The sequence below is a fragment of the Crotalus tigris genome, unplaced genomic scaffold, assembly GCF_016545835.1.
Source record: "Crotalus tigris isolate CLP2741 ecotype Arizona unplaced genomic scaffold, ASM1654583v1 scf7180000018371.15429387391:27106975, whole genome shotgun sequence".
Lineage (NCBI taxonomy): Eukaryota > Metazoa > Chordata > Lepidosauria > Squamata > Viperidae > Crotalus > Crotalus tigris.
In genome coordinates, this window is record NW_024096970.1 from 19,213,896 (window position 1) to 19,232,175 (window position 18,280).

Here is an 18,280-nt window from a genome sequence, read left to right on the forward strand (position 1 = left end):
GACAGAGCTACAAGGACAACATTTTTGGGCAATAAATATAAGATATGAAAGACATAGATGGTTGAAGGTAAAATGTGCTGCTTATCTGTTGATTTAGTGCCGATGCTTCCAAAATAGTCTGATTCAATGCCTTGACTTCCAGGTGACCATTGAAGTGGTGAATGATCCTCAAGCAGAGATAGAGATGGACTTGCTGAAGGAGACTAGTAATGATTGGTCCCTGTCTTCCTCTGAATGGTTATCTCATAAGGACCTCTTTTGGCCTCTTTTCTGGGAATACACAGATCCCATAGAGGATGGTGATGATAATTTGAACATAAAGAGCAGGGATGAAGAGGAGGAGGAGGAAGAGGAAGATTATACATCGGAGTATGATGAAGAAGAAATAGTACTGAGTGGAGTGGGGGGAAATTGGCATCAGAGGTGGCCTAATCGAAAGAATTGGATCTTAAAAGAGAAATACAACTATGGTGAGTCTACCTTTTTTGCTCTTAGTAAATCTAATCTGCTGAGTATACCCTCCTTCCATTAAGGAGCAAAGAACAATAGCTGGTGAACAGCTCATTTGATGTGATCTCAGTGTGTAGAAGGAGCTTGTTGAAACTGAGCATTTTTCATTCATGAATGGCATGGCATATGCTGCATGAAATTTACACTTCCCTTTATATTGTATACTATGAACAACTTTTCCCAACCAGACATTTATATGTTGGGATTGTTGCTGCCAGAATTCCAATCAGCATAGTCAATGACTGGGAATTCTGGAAATTGTAGCCCAAGCACATCTAGAAGATATAGGTTGTATTGGCCTGCAAGTTGAGAATTCTGAGGCAGAGTTTGATCAATGGATGGGACTTCTGGGAGCTAAACTCCCTCTTTTGTTCCTCACTAAAAAAATCTAGTAAAATGGAGCATCATTTGCAAATGAGAACATCGTCTCATATTAAGAACCATGGGGAAAAGCCTTCATGACAGAAGTATAACTCACATGGACCTCTTCTGCGTATCTTGTAGAAGGATTCTAAGTTTGTTCTTCACTAGACTTTATGTGTTTTGTTTTACTTTGTTGTTGTTGCTGCTGTTGTCTCCAGATTATGAAGATGAAGAGGATTGGAGTCCTTGGTCTTCCTGCAGTGTAACCTGTAGCAGTGGCCATCAGAAGAGAACTCGGTCTTGTGGTTATGCATGCACAGCCACAGAATCAAGAACTTGTGAGCTGCAGCACTGTCCTGGTATGTTCTAATTTTCTGGGCTGCAGTATTTCAATAGGCTTTGCTTTAACCCTTCAGAGTTACTCATTCATTCATGTCAGTCTATGGGCATGCTCTATTGCTATCTCATCTGGACCATGTGGGAATTCTTTTTGCATTTTTAGAAATTGTCTTTTCAGACATCCTATGAGAATTAATGTGGAATCTGAAAAGGAGGAAAATGCTTTTGGCTGTGATCCTTCTTCCATTCTTTGCCCTTGAATGTTGAGAAGCCCTTCTTCCTCCATTTCCTTGATATAATAAAATGAAGACATTTCTGGAACTGGATTGTCTCCTGAAGCAATATTTGATGACAGTCCTGAAAAATCAATGGATTTATTATTAATTGCAACCATTTCCACTATACCTTTATTCATCTGTTTGATACACCAGCTATATTGAGGCCATCAGCTAAAAGTCTACTGTGAAGTTCAAAATGAAGCTTTTAGCCCTTCCATATGTGGGAGCAGATTGTGGTCTTGGAAATGATAAGAAAACTGGTGGAGTTTCTATACCTGTATATCTTTTACGTAGAGCAGATGGTATCTCACAGTGTACACTCTGACCTATTTGCTTCTGTGCTTTTCTCAAGGAGAAGTTGGGGCAATGGCTTCTACCACTGAAGAGACACCATCTGAAGCTGAAAATGCGACGGAGATTCTGAATGCAGGCCAGTAAAGTCCTTGCCCTTAAGACAATAATATTAGGATTATTATTAGGGAATAACAAGAAACTGCACTGTAATGTTGATCTGTCTCATTCATACTTCCCAAAACTATATGTGAACAAAGGTATTGGTAGCCTTTGACATTCAAATTTTGCTGTCTCAATTTTTATGCTAGAACAAATAGGCATTAAAATATACAAAGTTTTGTGAAGATCTTTATTAATATTGCAAATGGATGCAGAAACAGGAAGAAATACATTTAAGAGTGGAAAATAAGAAAATGAAGTGAATTGAAGTTAACAGATCCCCCCACCTTAATTGCTACACCAAATAATTACTTTGCACCCTATCAGTGTGGCTATTTGTATCTGCTATTAATACTATTTTCAGAAAAATACATTTTCTTGTAGTAAGTAAAGATTTCAAAATAGGCTCAAGGATCTCTGTTTTACTTCTTGCTACCCACTTCTGAATTCAAGAAGCTTTGCTATTTGTCCTCCAAATATTTTGTAAATGTTTCTTACATTTGTGTGTAGTTTTAATAAATGCCTGAGCTTATTCTCCAACATGCTTAAAATCACCTGAGCCATGGAAATTGTAGTAAAAAGTATTTGCTTTCTTAGAATTTGGACACAAATTCTAAGACATAATCTCTTAATGACTTATGCTGATTTGATTCTTCCTTCCTTTCCCAGATGTGGATAGTTGTGAGAAATGGCTTAATTGCAAGAGTGATTTCCTCAACAAATACCTAAGCAAAGTGCTTTCAGACCTACCCAACTGTCCCTGCTCTTACCCTTTAGAAGCTGTTTATAGTGCTGTAAACTTGCAAGATGAGCAAAAGGGCAAGAACTTCCGATGGCAGGATGCCAGTGGGCCAAAGGAGCGATTGGACATCTACAAACCCACAGCCCATTTCTGCTTGCGTTCCATGCTATCCCTGGACAGCACCACTCTAGGTGCCCAGCACTGTTGCTATGATGAGAACACCAAGCTTATTACCCGAGGCAAGGGAGCAGGAGCGCCCAACCTCATAAACACAGAGTTCTCTCCTGAGTTACACTACAAGGTGGACATGCTGCCTTGGATCCTCTGCAAAGGGGACTGGAGTCGATACCATGCTGTGCGGCCTCCCAATAATGGGCAACAGTGTGCTGTCAACCCTCCAGAAGATGAATACCTTTCTCAACTACAGGAGGCCAGAGAGTATTAATATAGTAACCAGAAGGAGGCTGAGGAGATCAGGATGCCCCTTCTGTCTCCCTTGCTCAACAACATAACATTTATTGTTTCTCCAACCTCGCCCCAATATTTATATCAAAGGTCTCTGCAACTTCAGAATTGTATGTTATTTTGTTATCACCTTAGTAACAAGGTAAGTTTGTAGGGCAGACTAAACAATCTCCTCAGAGGTTCCAGTCCTGAGTTCTCTATAACAACCTCTGCTTTCTTTTCTGTCTTTTCTCAACACTTAGACGTTATCCCAAGCTGACTGGCTTTCAGGGATGTGTTAGAAGGCTAGCAATTGTCTGGAGGATTTGGGACAAGGGTAGAGCCCAAGAATTTAAGTGGATATCTTGATTCATTTGCTATTATGTTTGCCATGTCTTACAGTGCAGGTTGTGAATTCCTTTTGCATAAATCAGACGGGTACTCATGGTGTATGAAAGTCCAGAAATAGATTAATATCTCCAAATTATGTATTTAGGTAAAAGGAAACATTGTCAGAATCTTTGTAGAAAGAAGAGTCTGGATGTACTCTTATGTAATTTTGGCCCAATCTTAGGAAAGAAAACAGAAGACACCATCTTGGTATGTTACATTCCATACATTTCAGGGAAAACTGGACGATGAGGTAGAGATGTTAGAAAGTTAGGAATGCAAATTCCAGGATGGATATGAAACATGCTCTTCCTAAGTGGAGATGAGGCTAACCTTCATCCAAAACTGATGGAACAAACCAAATCCAGTTTCTGTCTACCTGAATAAATAACATTTTGGATTGTATAATCCTCACCCTCCCAAAACCGCCTTCAAAAGATGCTACAGGTATATGTGAAAGAATCCAGCTGCCCTGGGAAAGTCACAGTACATGTAACCTTAGTCCAACTTTCCCTACCAAATGTTCATCATTTCATATTCTCTGTCTATTAGGACAAAAGCTGGGAACTCTGAGGAGTGTATTATTAACTTTTCTACAAGACACTAGATTTGGAAAGTCTTTCCTACACCATGTCCTTGAACACCTTTCAGGATGATGGAAGACTATAGTTCAAGACCAAAATGTTCCTGCCGGCACAGCTTTGTGGTTGTGCTGGGCAGATGGTCCTTGGCAAAATCTGTATCTATGCTTACGCATTTTGTACTGAATCCTGTCAGCTACTAATCCAGTCAAATCTCTTTACTGTTGCTGCTAACACCACATGATAACACTTACCTCAGCGAAAGTCATCACTCTGCATACAGAGTCCTGACCCAATTTCTCCTGTAAGTGCCTGATATCCCATAAATCATTGTACCACGAGAGGTTTCTGGTGTCTCTTACAGCTACTGTCTGAAAGGGCCATGGGTCATAAAACCCAGCAAGTGGATAGGAAGGGAACTCCTAAAGTAATCCTGTTGAAGCTCAGCTAATCACCAGCTTCCAAAAATCTCCATGTCCCCTGGAAGGCCTGCCTGTGGAGACTTGGGTTGCAATGCTAGGGAAAACACTACTTTTATGCCAGACTACCTTAAACTGGCTTCAGATGCTTCAGCAGAAGCCTAATAATGAGATGGTTATATTGTGAAATTCTGTTGAATAACAGTTAATGGATCATTTTCATACCACTGCAAGTAGGACATACTGCTGAGGTCTTCCTGACATCAACTTTTTCCTCAGTTTAAGACAGACAGCAATGAGGTATAAAGGAAAGGGAGAGAAAAAGAAGCAAAGTAAAAGTGACAGTACTCCAAGCCACATTTATTCCAAAATAATCCCTACCTGTTCCTGCTGCCACTGTCTGTGCTGGCAGTCCTTCTATCTACCACACTCCCATTGCATCTGCTTCGCCAGTCCTTCCCCAGCATTGTATGTTTCCACAATTTGCAAAAAGTAAGTTGCCAGAAAAAAGGCATCTCCAAAATCTAATTACAAGGTCAGTCCCACCAAAGTGGCGTATGAGAAGAAAAACATGCTCGTGGAAAGAAGGAGGCCAGCCTTTTTCGGAGAGGGGGAAATGAAACAGAAAAAGACCTAGATTCCCTAGCTACAATAAAACTCCCAGGAATATTAAAACAATCCAGAAACTGAGAAACACATGCAAGTAACTTAAGGCACATTCCTGTTATGAAGAACACACAGCTGTGTTTGTCTGACTTGTGACCTATCCCCATCATCTAAGCCAGATGGAATATCAGAACATACAAACTGCACTGTTGGACACATTGCTTATTTGTATTGTGGAATAAGCTGTATTTTAAGAACTTTAGGGTAAGAATCTCTGCTGGGGTTTTCTCCTTATTTGGAATAATTGTTGGTTGTAAATACTAAAAAATGGAGCAGTGTCTGTGTACATCTTTAGCCTTTGCAGCCAACCAATCTAAGGAGACATGTTCAGTGACAACTAAATGTGAAAATAGGTTTTATAATGGAGAACCTGGATTGCCTAGCCATTCTATAACTCAACTCATTTTCTTGCAGGATTAAATAGGGAGGTCTCTATAGCTATCCCATCTTAGATTAGGTTAGGATGTTTGCATAACAGGGCTAAGCAAGGAAAGGCCCCTTAACTGGGGTATTTTGGATTACAACTACCCTCCCATACTGTAATAGGTTTTGGTGTTTATACTTTATACTCTGCTCCTGCTCCAGTTAAGATTGTTTACAGTCACAGCTTCTAGCTTAGGGATCCTTTTTTTGGTAGAAATAGGTGGGATAAGCAATATTAATTACCGTACATATTTGTTGGTTTCTGAGGTTGTGAGGATAAAAACATTTCCAAATGATATTCTATTTTTTTAATCTTTTTTTAATTTCAGTGGGATTTTGTCTTCTTTTGAGGCAATGCAGTTCTTTTCACACAGGCAAGATGAAAGGAAAGTTAACGTTTGGAATATTTGATAACCATTAAGATGTCGCTGGAGGTTTAACATCTAAGTTCTTCATATTTTGGACCTTTCTTTAGTTAAAAGAAGCCCAATATTTTGTATTAATAAATTATAAAAATTAAACACCTACTTTAATTGTTTGACATAATTTATTATGCAAATGTTATATCAGACAACAAAGCCTTCTTTGTTATGACTTTTTCTCTCCTAAATTGTGATTTTTACTATTTGTTAGAAATGCTTTTTTTTAAAAAAACAACTATCTAATGTTTTAGATTTAGTACCAATTAGCAAGTTTCATCCAGTCCTGGAATGCAGATTATATGCATGTTAATATATGTCTATGCAGTATTTATCATGCCAGCTCCTTGGATTGCTGCTGTTTTTCTCCCCTGAGGTCACTGATTGTTAAGTGTTGCTTTATAGTTGCACTGTTGCTGTCACTGTTGTTTCCTTTCATTATTATTATTGCAGAAACTGGATAGAACTTTTAGAAAACCAAAAGCGCCTATTCCCCTTAAAGACCTAACTGGTGCTTATGTGCCATCTGCATGTTGCTGGAATGGGATGGTAGCCATATGACCTCTAGTGTACAAATAAGGAACTATGTGGAACTGTTGGGTGAATAATTGAATTCAAATCTTGATTGAGGCAGGGAAACCTTGCTTATTAGCTACTTAATTATTATTAGGGCATTTATCTCCAATTAGAAAACTTAAAATATTTTGTTGCATCAAAATATGCAATTGTTGTGGCAAAGTTGTAGCATCAGGCCAATTGGGAAAACAAGGCCTCTGTTCTATTTGTTCTAGAGAGGTTTGTTATTGTGTGTAAACCTGCATCTCTCAAAAGTAGCAACAGTAGTAGCTTTACTTAGTTAGTACCTATAACTAAGCATGTAATAACATATATAACCTGCAGTATTTCGTTTGCAAATAAAACTCAATTAAAAATTAAAGCCAAATAATTCCTTGGCACAATATAAACATATCAACCTGGTTCAGTAAATTAAAAACCAACTGGCACAATAAAATCAACTAAATACCATATAAAACATATGAGCATAAATTAAATGTCAATATTTCAAACTGTCAAGAAGAGGACTAACTGCTGTTATTCCAGTGCTGTAGTGGAGGATGTGTGTATGTGCCATCTGACAAAAACCTGCAACTTCATTGGGTTTTTTTGTGTGGGGGTTACTACCAAGTAGTTAGTGGACCATAAGTAGCCTGTCTCCTTTTGCTCTTTTCATGGCTTCATCAAATAACAGGTCTTCTGCTTCCACAACGGTATATTCGGCTTTGTGGTCATGATATTTTAGATGGAATATTCATCTGCAAGTTTCGGATGCTGTTGTCAGCAGTTGGTTTATTAAGTTTCTGCTTGCCATTTCCCATTATATTTCATCCCCCCCCCCCATTTTGCTGGAATAAGTTCTGAAGTCATTACTCCTTCAGTCCTTATTGAAATTTGCTAATTGTTTTACTTTGTTTCATTTTAGGGTATTCTGGGTTTTCTTCATCTTTTCTTTATTGATTTCACTGTCTTCTTCTCCAACATATAAAATAGTAAAACTGTAACAAGAGCATCATATGACACAATGTGTTTAAAATATCGCAATAGATTATGCTGCTATTTTTCTGGAACTTGATATGCAAGAAGAGAAATCTGAGAATAAGACATAGAAGTCTAAGCTCAAAGCATCCAAGTTCAAAGTATATGTCAAGGAGAGCATTCTTGATCCACAGCATCACACATCCTTTTACTGTCTTAGTGATTAAATGGTAAGGATCACCTAGCTGTTGCATTTTCTATCACTTTTCCTGTTGACACTGACCTAATGTTTGTTACATCAAAATTAGACCAGCTTGTAGACAAGAGATCATTATAATTTGTCTGAAGGAAAAAAAAAAGCCCGAGGAAGGGTCCAGAAATTATTTAAATAATCTGCTTGGATTACTATTCCACAGGAGGTACTAATGATTTATTGCCTAAAATGCAAATGCTGGTTGCTAAGCAACTAATTATACAACATACCCATGCCTATATCCAGATGTGATGGTTGTCTTACAATCCTTTTTGTAGATGTTATTGCCTTTTAGACCATAACTATCTGCTATTCTGGCTTTTATCCTTTTTGGTGGCATTTGCTTTGACAGGGATAGTTAGAAGGTTCCTCTGCATTGGCAAAAGATGGATAACACTATATATTAACTCATTCTGAGCTGTTGCAATTGCTTATGGATCTCAATCCTTGTGAATCTCTGATTCAGGCAATAACTTATGGCTTGTTGGGCCACAATTAAGGCTATGACCTGATAAATTTTGATTGTTTATCCCACTTTCAGAAACCAGCTGGGTCAAAGCTGCAATATTGCCATGCAGAAAGTGGCTGTTAATGCTACATCTGTTAACCATGTAAAGCGTTGGATAAATACTATTATGCTGATATATTAGTGAAAATGACACCTCAAGAAAATCTGGATAAAACTTGAAGATGGTATAAGTGCTTAAGTGAGAAAATAGCCTGAACTGTCTAATTTAACAATTTTGAAATAGATATATAATGTACAAAAAAGCAAATAAACTGCTACAGATTTTTTTAAACAAAATAGTTGAACATTCATGAATAAATCATCATGGAAAAGCAGAATCCATTGACAAATGGGTTTTCTCTTTATTTTCACACACCCTGGAGATCTGCTACCAAGGCTCCCACAATCATATAAAAGAGATTGTGTGAGTGCACAAGAACAAGAGAGACAAATGACAAAAGTTAACGGTGTGAACTTGTGTGAGGTTAAATTACTCCCAGTGTGTTTTTGGTAGTCAGGTTTGAGAGAGTGGTTTGCTACATTTAAGCAGCAGCCACTGCAGACTACTATTAGAACTGAGCTATACACCACTGCATCCATATGCTCAATCCAATTTAGTCGGCATGGTAATGGTGGAGAAGGATGATAGGATATGAGAAAGCTGCCTGTCAGCTTTCAGCCAGAACTGGCCTCCTCCTGTTCTTTACTTCCAAAAAAGACACATCATGGACGAGCCCTGGTGGTGCAGTGGTTAGAATGTATAGTGCAGGCAAACTCTGCCTGCAGCCTGAAGTTCAGTCCTGATGGGCTCAAGGTTGACTTAGCCTTCCATCCTTCCAAGGTTGGTAAAATGAGGACCCTGATTGTTGGGGACAATATGCTGACATTGTAAACGGCCCAGAGAGTGGTAAAGCACTATGGGGTAGTAGTTAAGTCTACCGTAAGTGCCATTGCTATATCCTTTAAAATATTGATAGTCTCTTAGAAGCAAACTAAGCATATTTCCTTCCCACAAATGCTGCATAAAAAGGAGCAAGTAAATAATCTGTGTGATTGTTCCTTCATCCGCTGCTCTGGTCTTCCTCTCTACAAATTCTTTCCATAACATATGGAGCCTTTCCCCATTGTTGATTTAGTGCCTATCATCTCTGAGGCAGCAGAAATATAATAGCATAATAGGGCTGATTTCCATCCTTCCTTGATTGCCTCTGTTGAGTTAAAGTTATATTGGTTGATTTCTTTGTTACCTCCTCTGCATAACTCAGCCTGCAGACATCCCCTAATATAGAATATAGAATAACAGAGTTGGAAGAGACCTTGGAGATCTTCTAGTCAACAACCTGCTTATGCAGGAGAACCTATACCATTCTGGACAAATGGCAGTCCAATCTCTTCTTTAAAACTTCCAGTAGTGGAACACCCACAACTTCTGGAGGCAAGTAATCATAGTACTGCAGCAGGAAATTTGGGCAGGGGAGAAAGGCTGGCTACAGGATTCTATCCATCATCTGTGGGCTTCTTCCCTTCCTCCTTTCACTTTATATTCTTGTAGCATGAGCTGAATAGAAAACATTAAAAACCTAAGGAACTGAATCACAAACAGCACTTTTCCTTAGGAATCCTCTCCTTTTCTTCCTATAGACAACACATCCTTGCCTACAGATCCTTCCATCTTCTATGGTAGTTCCATAGGCAAATAGGCAGAGCAGGGAAGAATTGGTTACCTGTACAATCTTATTTTAGGCTGTTTCCCAAGATGTTTCTATTAGAGAATTTTAATTTCTCTATTGGTGAAAAAATAAATCAGAAGCTCTCACAGTTGACTGCATTTAGCTGATTCAAAATAACTTCTTTATACTTATATCAAAATATTTACAATACCATACATTCTTCTTTACAGCAACATAGCACAATGAAGACTTCTTACAGAGAGATACAGAGACAGACCTGAGACTGAAAATTCAGCTTCTAACTCAATACCCTTTTGCACAGACTCAGTAGCACTTTCTTCACATTGGCTGACTGAGTTACCACGTGACTCTTCCTGCTCATGAATATTCCAACACTCCTTCCTTCATGACAGGAAGAGACATCAGACCTATTGACTTAATACATTTTCCATAGTGAACACCACCCGATGGTTTAGTCATCATGTCTGCCAAATTATTCTCAGAAGAACAATGATGTAAACTAATCAATTTTCCCTTTACAGCTTCCCTGACATTACAATACTTAATGTCTACATGTTTACTTCTGTTCTTCACTCTATCACCAGTTGCCATTTTTATACAGGCAGCAGTCTTCAAATACCTTTACAGATTCTTTTACATTAATATTTAAATCTTGCAACAACTGTACATACCATGTTACTTCAGAACACAATTCAGATAAAGCAATGAACTCTGCTTCTGCTGTTGAAATAGCAACAGTTGTTTGTTTTCTGGACTTCCATCCAATCAGAGTCCCTCCAAACAATATTATAATCCCAGAATTTGATTTCCTTGACTTGTAATGCATCCTTTGCGATGAAGCAAAGATCATCCACAAATGATAACAGTAGACAATTCCCTCCTTGTAATTGTCCAGTATATATACAATTATCAGCTTTGCAACTTTTAAATCCAAGACCCTTTAAAGCAGTATCCAAACAGATATTCCAGTTTCTGGCTGACTGCTTCAGCCCATAAATAGCCTTGTTTAATTTATACACCATGTTAGGTTTTCATATCCTGATGCTTGGATCATATACATTTCTTCCTCTAACTCAGCATTGAGGAATGCAGTTGTGATATCAAAGTGTCAGATTTTATGCTTATATGCCGCTGCCAACGCCAGTGCTAATCTTATACTCTCACTTTTCACAGTTGATGCAAATACTACATCATAGTGCACATTCTTTGTGAAAAACTTTGTGCCACTAACCTGGCCTTATACTGTACATCATTATTTCACAATACCTTTTTCTTATATACCCACTTACAACCCACAGCTTTGGTTCCTTGTGACAAAGTCACTGATTTAAATACTTCATGGTCTCCCATGGATTTCATCACTTTATCCATGGCCTCTTTCCATCTTTCTTGTTCAGCTTTTGGTAATGCCAACACCTCTTTATAACTTCTTGGCTCATACCACACATTGCAAACCTTTTCCTTGCTGGCAGAATACCTGTCAGGCAGAATTCCTTTGTTACATCGCTCTGACTTTCGTGGTATTAACTGCTCCTGTGTCTCAAGTCTTTCTGGTTTCATGTCTTGTTTAGCCTCTCCTCCCTGAACATTGACATCTTCAATAATCATTTTTCCATCATTAGATGAGTTATTGTCATTAAATAGATCACCATCATTAAGTGGGATATACCCAGAATTTGCATTAATTCTGTCCCAATTTTGTTCTGCAAAATTAGCAGACCTTGAAATTACAGTTCTTTTACTTCCATCGCTAAAGCGATATCCTTTTGACCCTGGCTCATAGCCCACAAACCTGAGTTTTCTTGCATTTTGCTGTCCCTTTCTTCTGATTGCTTTCGGAATATGTACCCATGCAGTACTTCCAACAATTCTCAAATGTGCCAGTGATGGCTTTCTCCCATATAGAATGGCATACAGAGTATTATTAATGGAGGAACTCCGCAGCCTGTTAACTATATAATTGGCAGTCAATATGCTTCTCCCCAATATGACCTGCTCATACAAGAATCCTCTAATAATGAATCTTTCATTGTTTGCAAAACACCATTCCTTCTTTCAGCTACACCGTTCTCTGCTGCTGTGTAAGGATTTGTACGTCTGTATCTTATTCCTAACTGCCCCAACCATTGTTGGAATTTAGTTGACATAAATTCAGTACCTCTGTCAGTTTGTAACTGACACACTTGTTGTCTGTACCTTCTCTCTACAAAACTTACCCACTGTTTGAATTGTTGTAGAACCTCTGTCTTACCTCTAAGCAAGTAGCAAAATGCATATCTGTTATAATCATCAACAATTACCAGTGCATATTTTGCTCCTCCCAAATTGGCTTGCATAGGTCCCACCAGATCTGCATGGACCAGCTCTAGAGCTCTTTTTGTTTGTCTTGTGCTATATTTATTAACTGGGAATGCCTTTGACTTCGATGCTTTGCATACTGCACAGTCCAAATATGTTTTGCATCCCTTCAAATTTAGTCCTTCTGCAAACTCTTGCATTTGCTGCAAAACCTTAAAGCTTGCATGGCCAAATCTTCTGTGTAGAAGATGAACACACAAATCGTGCTCTGCAACATTTTTAAATATATGGGAACATTGAACCTTTTGTCCCTGCAATACATATAGATTATCTCCCTTTATGCCTTCTGCATAAATATTCCCATTCCTTTTGATGAGACACTTCCCATTTACAAAAATGATCTCAAAACCTTATTTGTCTAAATTAGACACACTTAACAAATTATGTTCCATCTCAGGTACACAAAGCACATTGGTAAACTTTGATTCCAAATATGGAATTTTTACATCGCCTTTTCTGATGACTTTTGCTTTCTGGCCATTTGCCAAAGCCACAGCTTCTTGTGTCACTGGAACAAACCTGCAAAATAATTCAGAGTCATTAACAATTGTTTGACTTGCCCCACTATCTATTAGCCACTTGTTTCTATTGTTGCTATAGCAAACTTTTGCAACACCAAAATGTTCCTTTTGCAAATCAGTCTTCTTTGCTTGCACAAATGTCCTTCGCTGCAAATTGTTCCTCTGCAAACAGTTCCTTTTCAGATGTGTGTTTGCACCGCAAATATAGCAATTCTTTTCTTGCTGAGCCCTCTGCTTGCAAAATCTCTCTTTTGATGCAACTTGGTCCCATCTGCTTGTTTCTTCTCTGGAGACTTGCAATCTGGACCCCCTCCTCAGGAATTTCACCTCCTCGTGGCTGCTCCTAAAATGGCGCTTTTTTTCTTCATTAAGCAAACATACCTTTAAAGCCTCAAAATTTAAGTCTTGCTCTTCTTTACACTCAAATATCGCAGAAACTGTGTCCCAGGTTTTATCTAAACTATTCAACACCAATAAAACCTTCTGGGACTCAGGAAATTTAATCCCACGTTGTTCTAAGTCCAAAAATAAACTTTGCATTTTATTTAAATGCTGTTCCACAGATTCACCTGTAAAGTTTTCTTGACAATTGCACTATATTACATGCAGAAACATTCACGTGCACAGCTCTCAATTTCAACCAAATCTCCTTTGCAGTCTTTAAATTTGCAACATTTAGAAATTGTTCATCATCTAAATTCAAGATGAGATAAGCCATTGCTTGATCATGACTTTTCTGATCAGCAGCTGCAAACACTTGTGGTGAATTATCTACAATATACCACAGCTCTTTAGCTTTCAGCAAACATTCCATTTTAGCAGCCCACACAATGTAATTCTTCTGGCCCAAACGAGGCACAGAGCTTTCCTTAAATTCCATTGCAGCCATTGTGCTAATTCTGCCTTGTTCTTATACTTTCTAAACACAGACAATTTTTTTTCAGCTTTAAATTACAATGCAGTCCTTAGTAAGCTCTGAGCCCATAACCTATTAGAGAATTTTAATTTCTCTATTGGTGAAAAAATAAATCAGAAGCTCTCACAGTTGACTGCATTTAGCTGATTCAAAATAACTTCTTTATACTTATATCAAAATATTTACAATACCATACATTCTTCTTTACAGCAACATAGCACAAATGAAGACTTCTTACAGAGAGATACAGAGACAGACCTGAGACTGAAAATTCAGCTTCTAACTCAATACCCTTTTGCACAGACTCAGTAGCACTTTCTTCACATTGGCTGACTGAGTTACCACATGATTCTTCCTGCTCATGAATATTCCAACAGTTTCATTATTATCCTGTTTCATGCTGTTTGAATACCTAGCAAGTAGGGTTTTTTTCCTTAAATTCTACTCATGGTTGTATCCAACTCTCTATGGAAGGAGGAGTAGAATAGCAATGCCCCAGTAACCTGGAATGGGCAATAAGTGATAATCTTTGCTACTTGTCACCTGAATTCACACAATAGGTGCCACAAAGTAAGATTTGACACACCTTGCATGGTCCCTGAATGCCTAAGAAGGGAGATGCCACCACTGCTTCATCTCTAAATGTATTCATGTGCCAAAAACAAGATAAATTGACAGGGCATCTACAAGTGAATATATTGCAGTTGGTGCTTATGGTTAAGTGTTGTTGTTGTTAATTGCGAAGTCGTGTCTGACCCATCGCGACCCCATGGACAACATTCCTCCAGGTCTTCCTGTCCTCTACCATCTTCTGGAGTCCATTTAAATTCACACCTACTGCTTCAGTGACTCCATCCAGCCATCTCATTCTCTGTCGTCCGCTTCTTCTATTGCCCTCAATCTTTCCCAACATTAGGCTCTTCTCCAGTGAATCCTTCCTTCTCATTAGGTGGCCAAAGTACTTGAGTTTCAACTTCAGGATCTGGCCTTCTAAAGAGCAGTCGGGTTTGATCTCTTCTAGGACCGACCGGTTTGAACGCCTTGCAGTCCAAGGGACTCGCAGGAGTCTTCTCCAGCACCACAGTTCAAAGGCCTCAATTCTTTTGCGATCAGCCTTTCTTATGGTCCAACTTTCACAGCCATACATTGCAACTGGGAAAACCATGGCCTGGACTATGCGTACTTTTGTTGGCAGGGTGATGTCTCTGCTTTTTAGAATGCTGCCTAGATTTGCCATAGCTTTCCTCCCCAGGAGCAAGCGTCTTTTAATTTCTTGGCTGCAGTCCCCATCTGAGGTGATCTTGGAGCCCAGAAAAATAAAATCTGTCACTACCTCCATTTCTTCCCCATCTATTTGCCAGGAATTGAGAGGGCCGGATGCCATGATTTTGGTTTTCTTAATGTTGAGTTTCAAGCCAACTTTTGCACTCTCTTTCTTCACCTGCATCAAGAGGCTCTTTAGTTCCTCTTCACTTTCTGCCATTAGAGTGGTATCATCTGCATATCTTAGGTTGTTGATATTTCTCCCTGCAATCTTAATTCCAACTTTTGATTCATCTAGCCCTGCCTTTCTCATGATGTGCTCTGCATATAAGTTAAATAGGCAGGGCGACAGTATACAGCCTTGCCGGACTCCTTTTCCAATTTTGAACCAATCAGTGGTTCCGTGTCCGGTTCTCACTGTTGCTTCTTGACCCGCATATAGGTTTCTCAAGAGACAAATGAGATGGTCTGGTACTCCCATCTCTTTAAGAACTTGCCACAATTTGTTGTGATCCACACAATCAAAGGCTTTTGCATAGTCAATGAAGCAGAAGTAGATGTTTTTCTGGAACTCCCTAGCTTTCTCCATGATCCAGCGTATGTTGGCAATTTGATCTCTAGTTCCTCTGCCTCTTCGAAATCCTGCCTGTACTTCTGGTAGTTCTCGATCCACATACTGCTGGAGTCTAGCTTGTAGGATTTTAAGCATAACTTTACTAGCATGTGAAATGAGTGCAATGGTGCGATAGTTTGAACATTCTTTGGCATTGCCTTTCTTTGGAATTGGAATGTAAACTGACCTTTTCCAATCCTGTGGCCACTGTTGAGTTTTCCAAATTTGCTGGCAAATTGAGTGTAGCACTTTTACTGCATCGTCTTTTAAGATTTTGAATAGCTCAGCTGGAATACTGTCACCTCCATTAGCTTTGTTGTTGCTCAGATTTTCTAAGGCCCATTTCACTTCACATTCTAGGATGTCTGGTTCGAGGTCAATGATCATCTCATTGTGGTTATCTGGGATGTTAAGCTCATTCTTGTATAGTTCTTCTGTGTAGTTTTGCCATCTCTTCTTAATCTCTTCTGCCTCTGTTAGGTCTCTGCCATTTTGGTCCTTTATCATGCCCATCTTTGCATGAAACGTTCCCTTCATATCTCCAATTTTCTTGAAGAGATCTCTGGTCCTCCCTGTTCTGTTGTTTTCTTCTATTTCTTTGCACTGTTCATTTAAGAAGGCATTCTTATCTCTTCTAGCTACTCTCTGGAATTCTGCATTCAATTGGGTGTATCTTTCTCTTTCTCCTTTGCCTTTCGCTTCCCTTCTTTCCTCAGCTATTTGCAAAGCTTCCTCAGACAGCCATTTTGCTTTCTTGCATTTCTTTTTCTTTGGGATGGTTTTAGTTGCTACCTCTTGTACAATGTTGCGAACTTCCATCCATAGTTCTTCAGGCACTCTGTCTATCAGATCCAGTTCCTTAAATCTATTTGTCACCTCTACTGTATATTCATCAGGAATATGATTTAGTTCATACCTGAGTGGCCTAGTGCTTTTCCCTACTTTTTTCAATTTAAGCCTAAATTTTGCAACGAGAAGCTCATGATCTGAGCCACAGTCAGCTCCTGGTCTTGTTTTTACTGACTGTATAGAGCTTCTCCATCTTTGGCTGCAGAGTACATAGTCAATCTGATTTCTATGTTGACCGTCTGGTGATGTCCATGTGTAGAGCCGTCTCTTGGGTTGTTGGAAAAGAGTGTTTGTTATGACCATCGTATTCTCTTGACAAAATTCTATTAGCCTGTGCCCTGCTTCATTTTGTTCTCCAAGGCCAAACTTGCCTGTTATTCCGGTTATCTTTTGGCTTCCTACCTTAGCATTCCAATCCCCCATGATGATAAGGACATCATTTTTTGGTGTTAATTCTATAAGGTGCTGTAGGGCTTCATAGAACCGGTCAATTTCATCCTCTTCAGCACCAGTGGTTGGGGCATAGATTTGGACTACTGTGATATTGAATGGTTTGCCTTGGATTCGAATTGAGATCATTCTGTCATTTTGGGGATTGTATCCCAGTATTGCTTTTCCTATTCTTTTATTGACTATGAAGGCTACTCCATTTCTTCTGAGGGATTCTTGCCCACAGTAGTATACCTGATGGTCATCTGAGTTAAATTCACCCATTCCTGTCCATTTTAGTTCGCTGATTCCTAAGATGTCGATGTTCAGTCTTGTCATCTCTTTTTTGACTACGTCTAGCTTGCCTTGATTCATGGATCTTACATTCCAGGTTCCTATGGAGAAAAAATCTTTACAGCATCGGACTTTCCTTTCACCACCAGATATATCCACAGCTGAGCGTCCTTTCGGCTTTGGCCCAGTCGCTTCATTCTTTCTGGCGCTACTAGTACTAGCCCTCTGCTCTTCCCCAGTAGCATATTGGACACCTTCCGACCTGAGGGGCTCATCTTCCAGTGTCATATCTTTTTTCCTTTTAGTACTGTCCATGGGGTTTTCATGGCAAAGATACTGGAGTGGTTTGCCATTTCCTTCTCCAGTGGATCACATTTTGTCAGAACTCTCTGCTATAACCTGTCCGTCTTGGGTGGCCCTGCACGGCATAGCTTATAGCTTCATTGAGTTACGCAAGCCCCTTCGCCACGACAAGGCAGTAATCCATAAAGGGGGGTTAAGTGTTAGACCTATATTTAAACTACAGAATCCACTATGGACTGATGGCTGTCAGGCTCTGGGGTATTAAAAAGGAATTATGAATGATGAATCTAAAGAGTTTAGGTAAACCAGTAGGGTTTACTGAGCTGTTTACTGTATCCAGACAGAATACTTTTAGGGTTGACCTGAACAAACATAATTCTTCACACATTTTTTAAATAGTTTTTCTTAACTTCCTTTTTTTCTTGGTCAGAACTTTATCCCTAGTTTCATTTTTTTTCAAGGAAGCTATGTACACCCTTTAAATTAATAAGCCCATTTACTTACTAAAAATCAGTATCCTATCCTGAGATCTGTTAACAACAATTCTTGCCCAGTGGTGGGATTCAAATATGTGAACAACCGGTTCTCTGTGTGGATGCTGCTTCCGGAAGTCCATTCTGGGCCTGGGCAACACAAAATTAGCTACTGGTTCTACCAAAGTGGTGCGAATTGGCTGAATCCCACCACTATTCTTGCCTGTCAGGCACAGGACTGACTGGAGT

The 18,280-nt window shown here is 39.1% G+C and overlaps 1 protein-coding gene across 6 annotated transcripts in view; it reads left to right on the forward strand.

Annotated features, from left to right (window-relative positions):
- ISM2 (isthmin 2) overlaps positions 1 to 10,203 on the forward strand; it is a 29,173-nt gene extending 18,970 nt beyond the window's left edge. For 4 of the 6 annotated variants that reach the window (XM_039351608.1, XM_039351611.1, XM_039351610.1 and 1 more), the window contains exons 3-6: positions 143 to 470; positions 1,092 to 1,232; positions 1,843 to 1,920; positions 2,613 to 10,203. In XM_039351608.1, the coding sequence (XP_039207542.1) occupies positions 143 to 470; positions 1,092 to 1,232; positions 1,843 to 1,920; positions 2,613 to 3,130 (1,065 nt within the window). In that variant the 3' untranslated portion in view covers positions 3,131 to 10,203. The remainder of the gene's footprint in view (positions 1 to 142; positions 471 to 1,091; positions 1,233 to 1,842; positions 1,921 to 2,612) is intronic. The other 2 variants (XR_005557715.1, XR_005557716.1) reach the window with 2 other exon arrangements.
- The last annotated feature ends 8,077 nt before the right edge of the window (positions 10,204 to 18,280 follow it).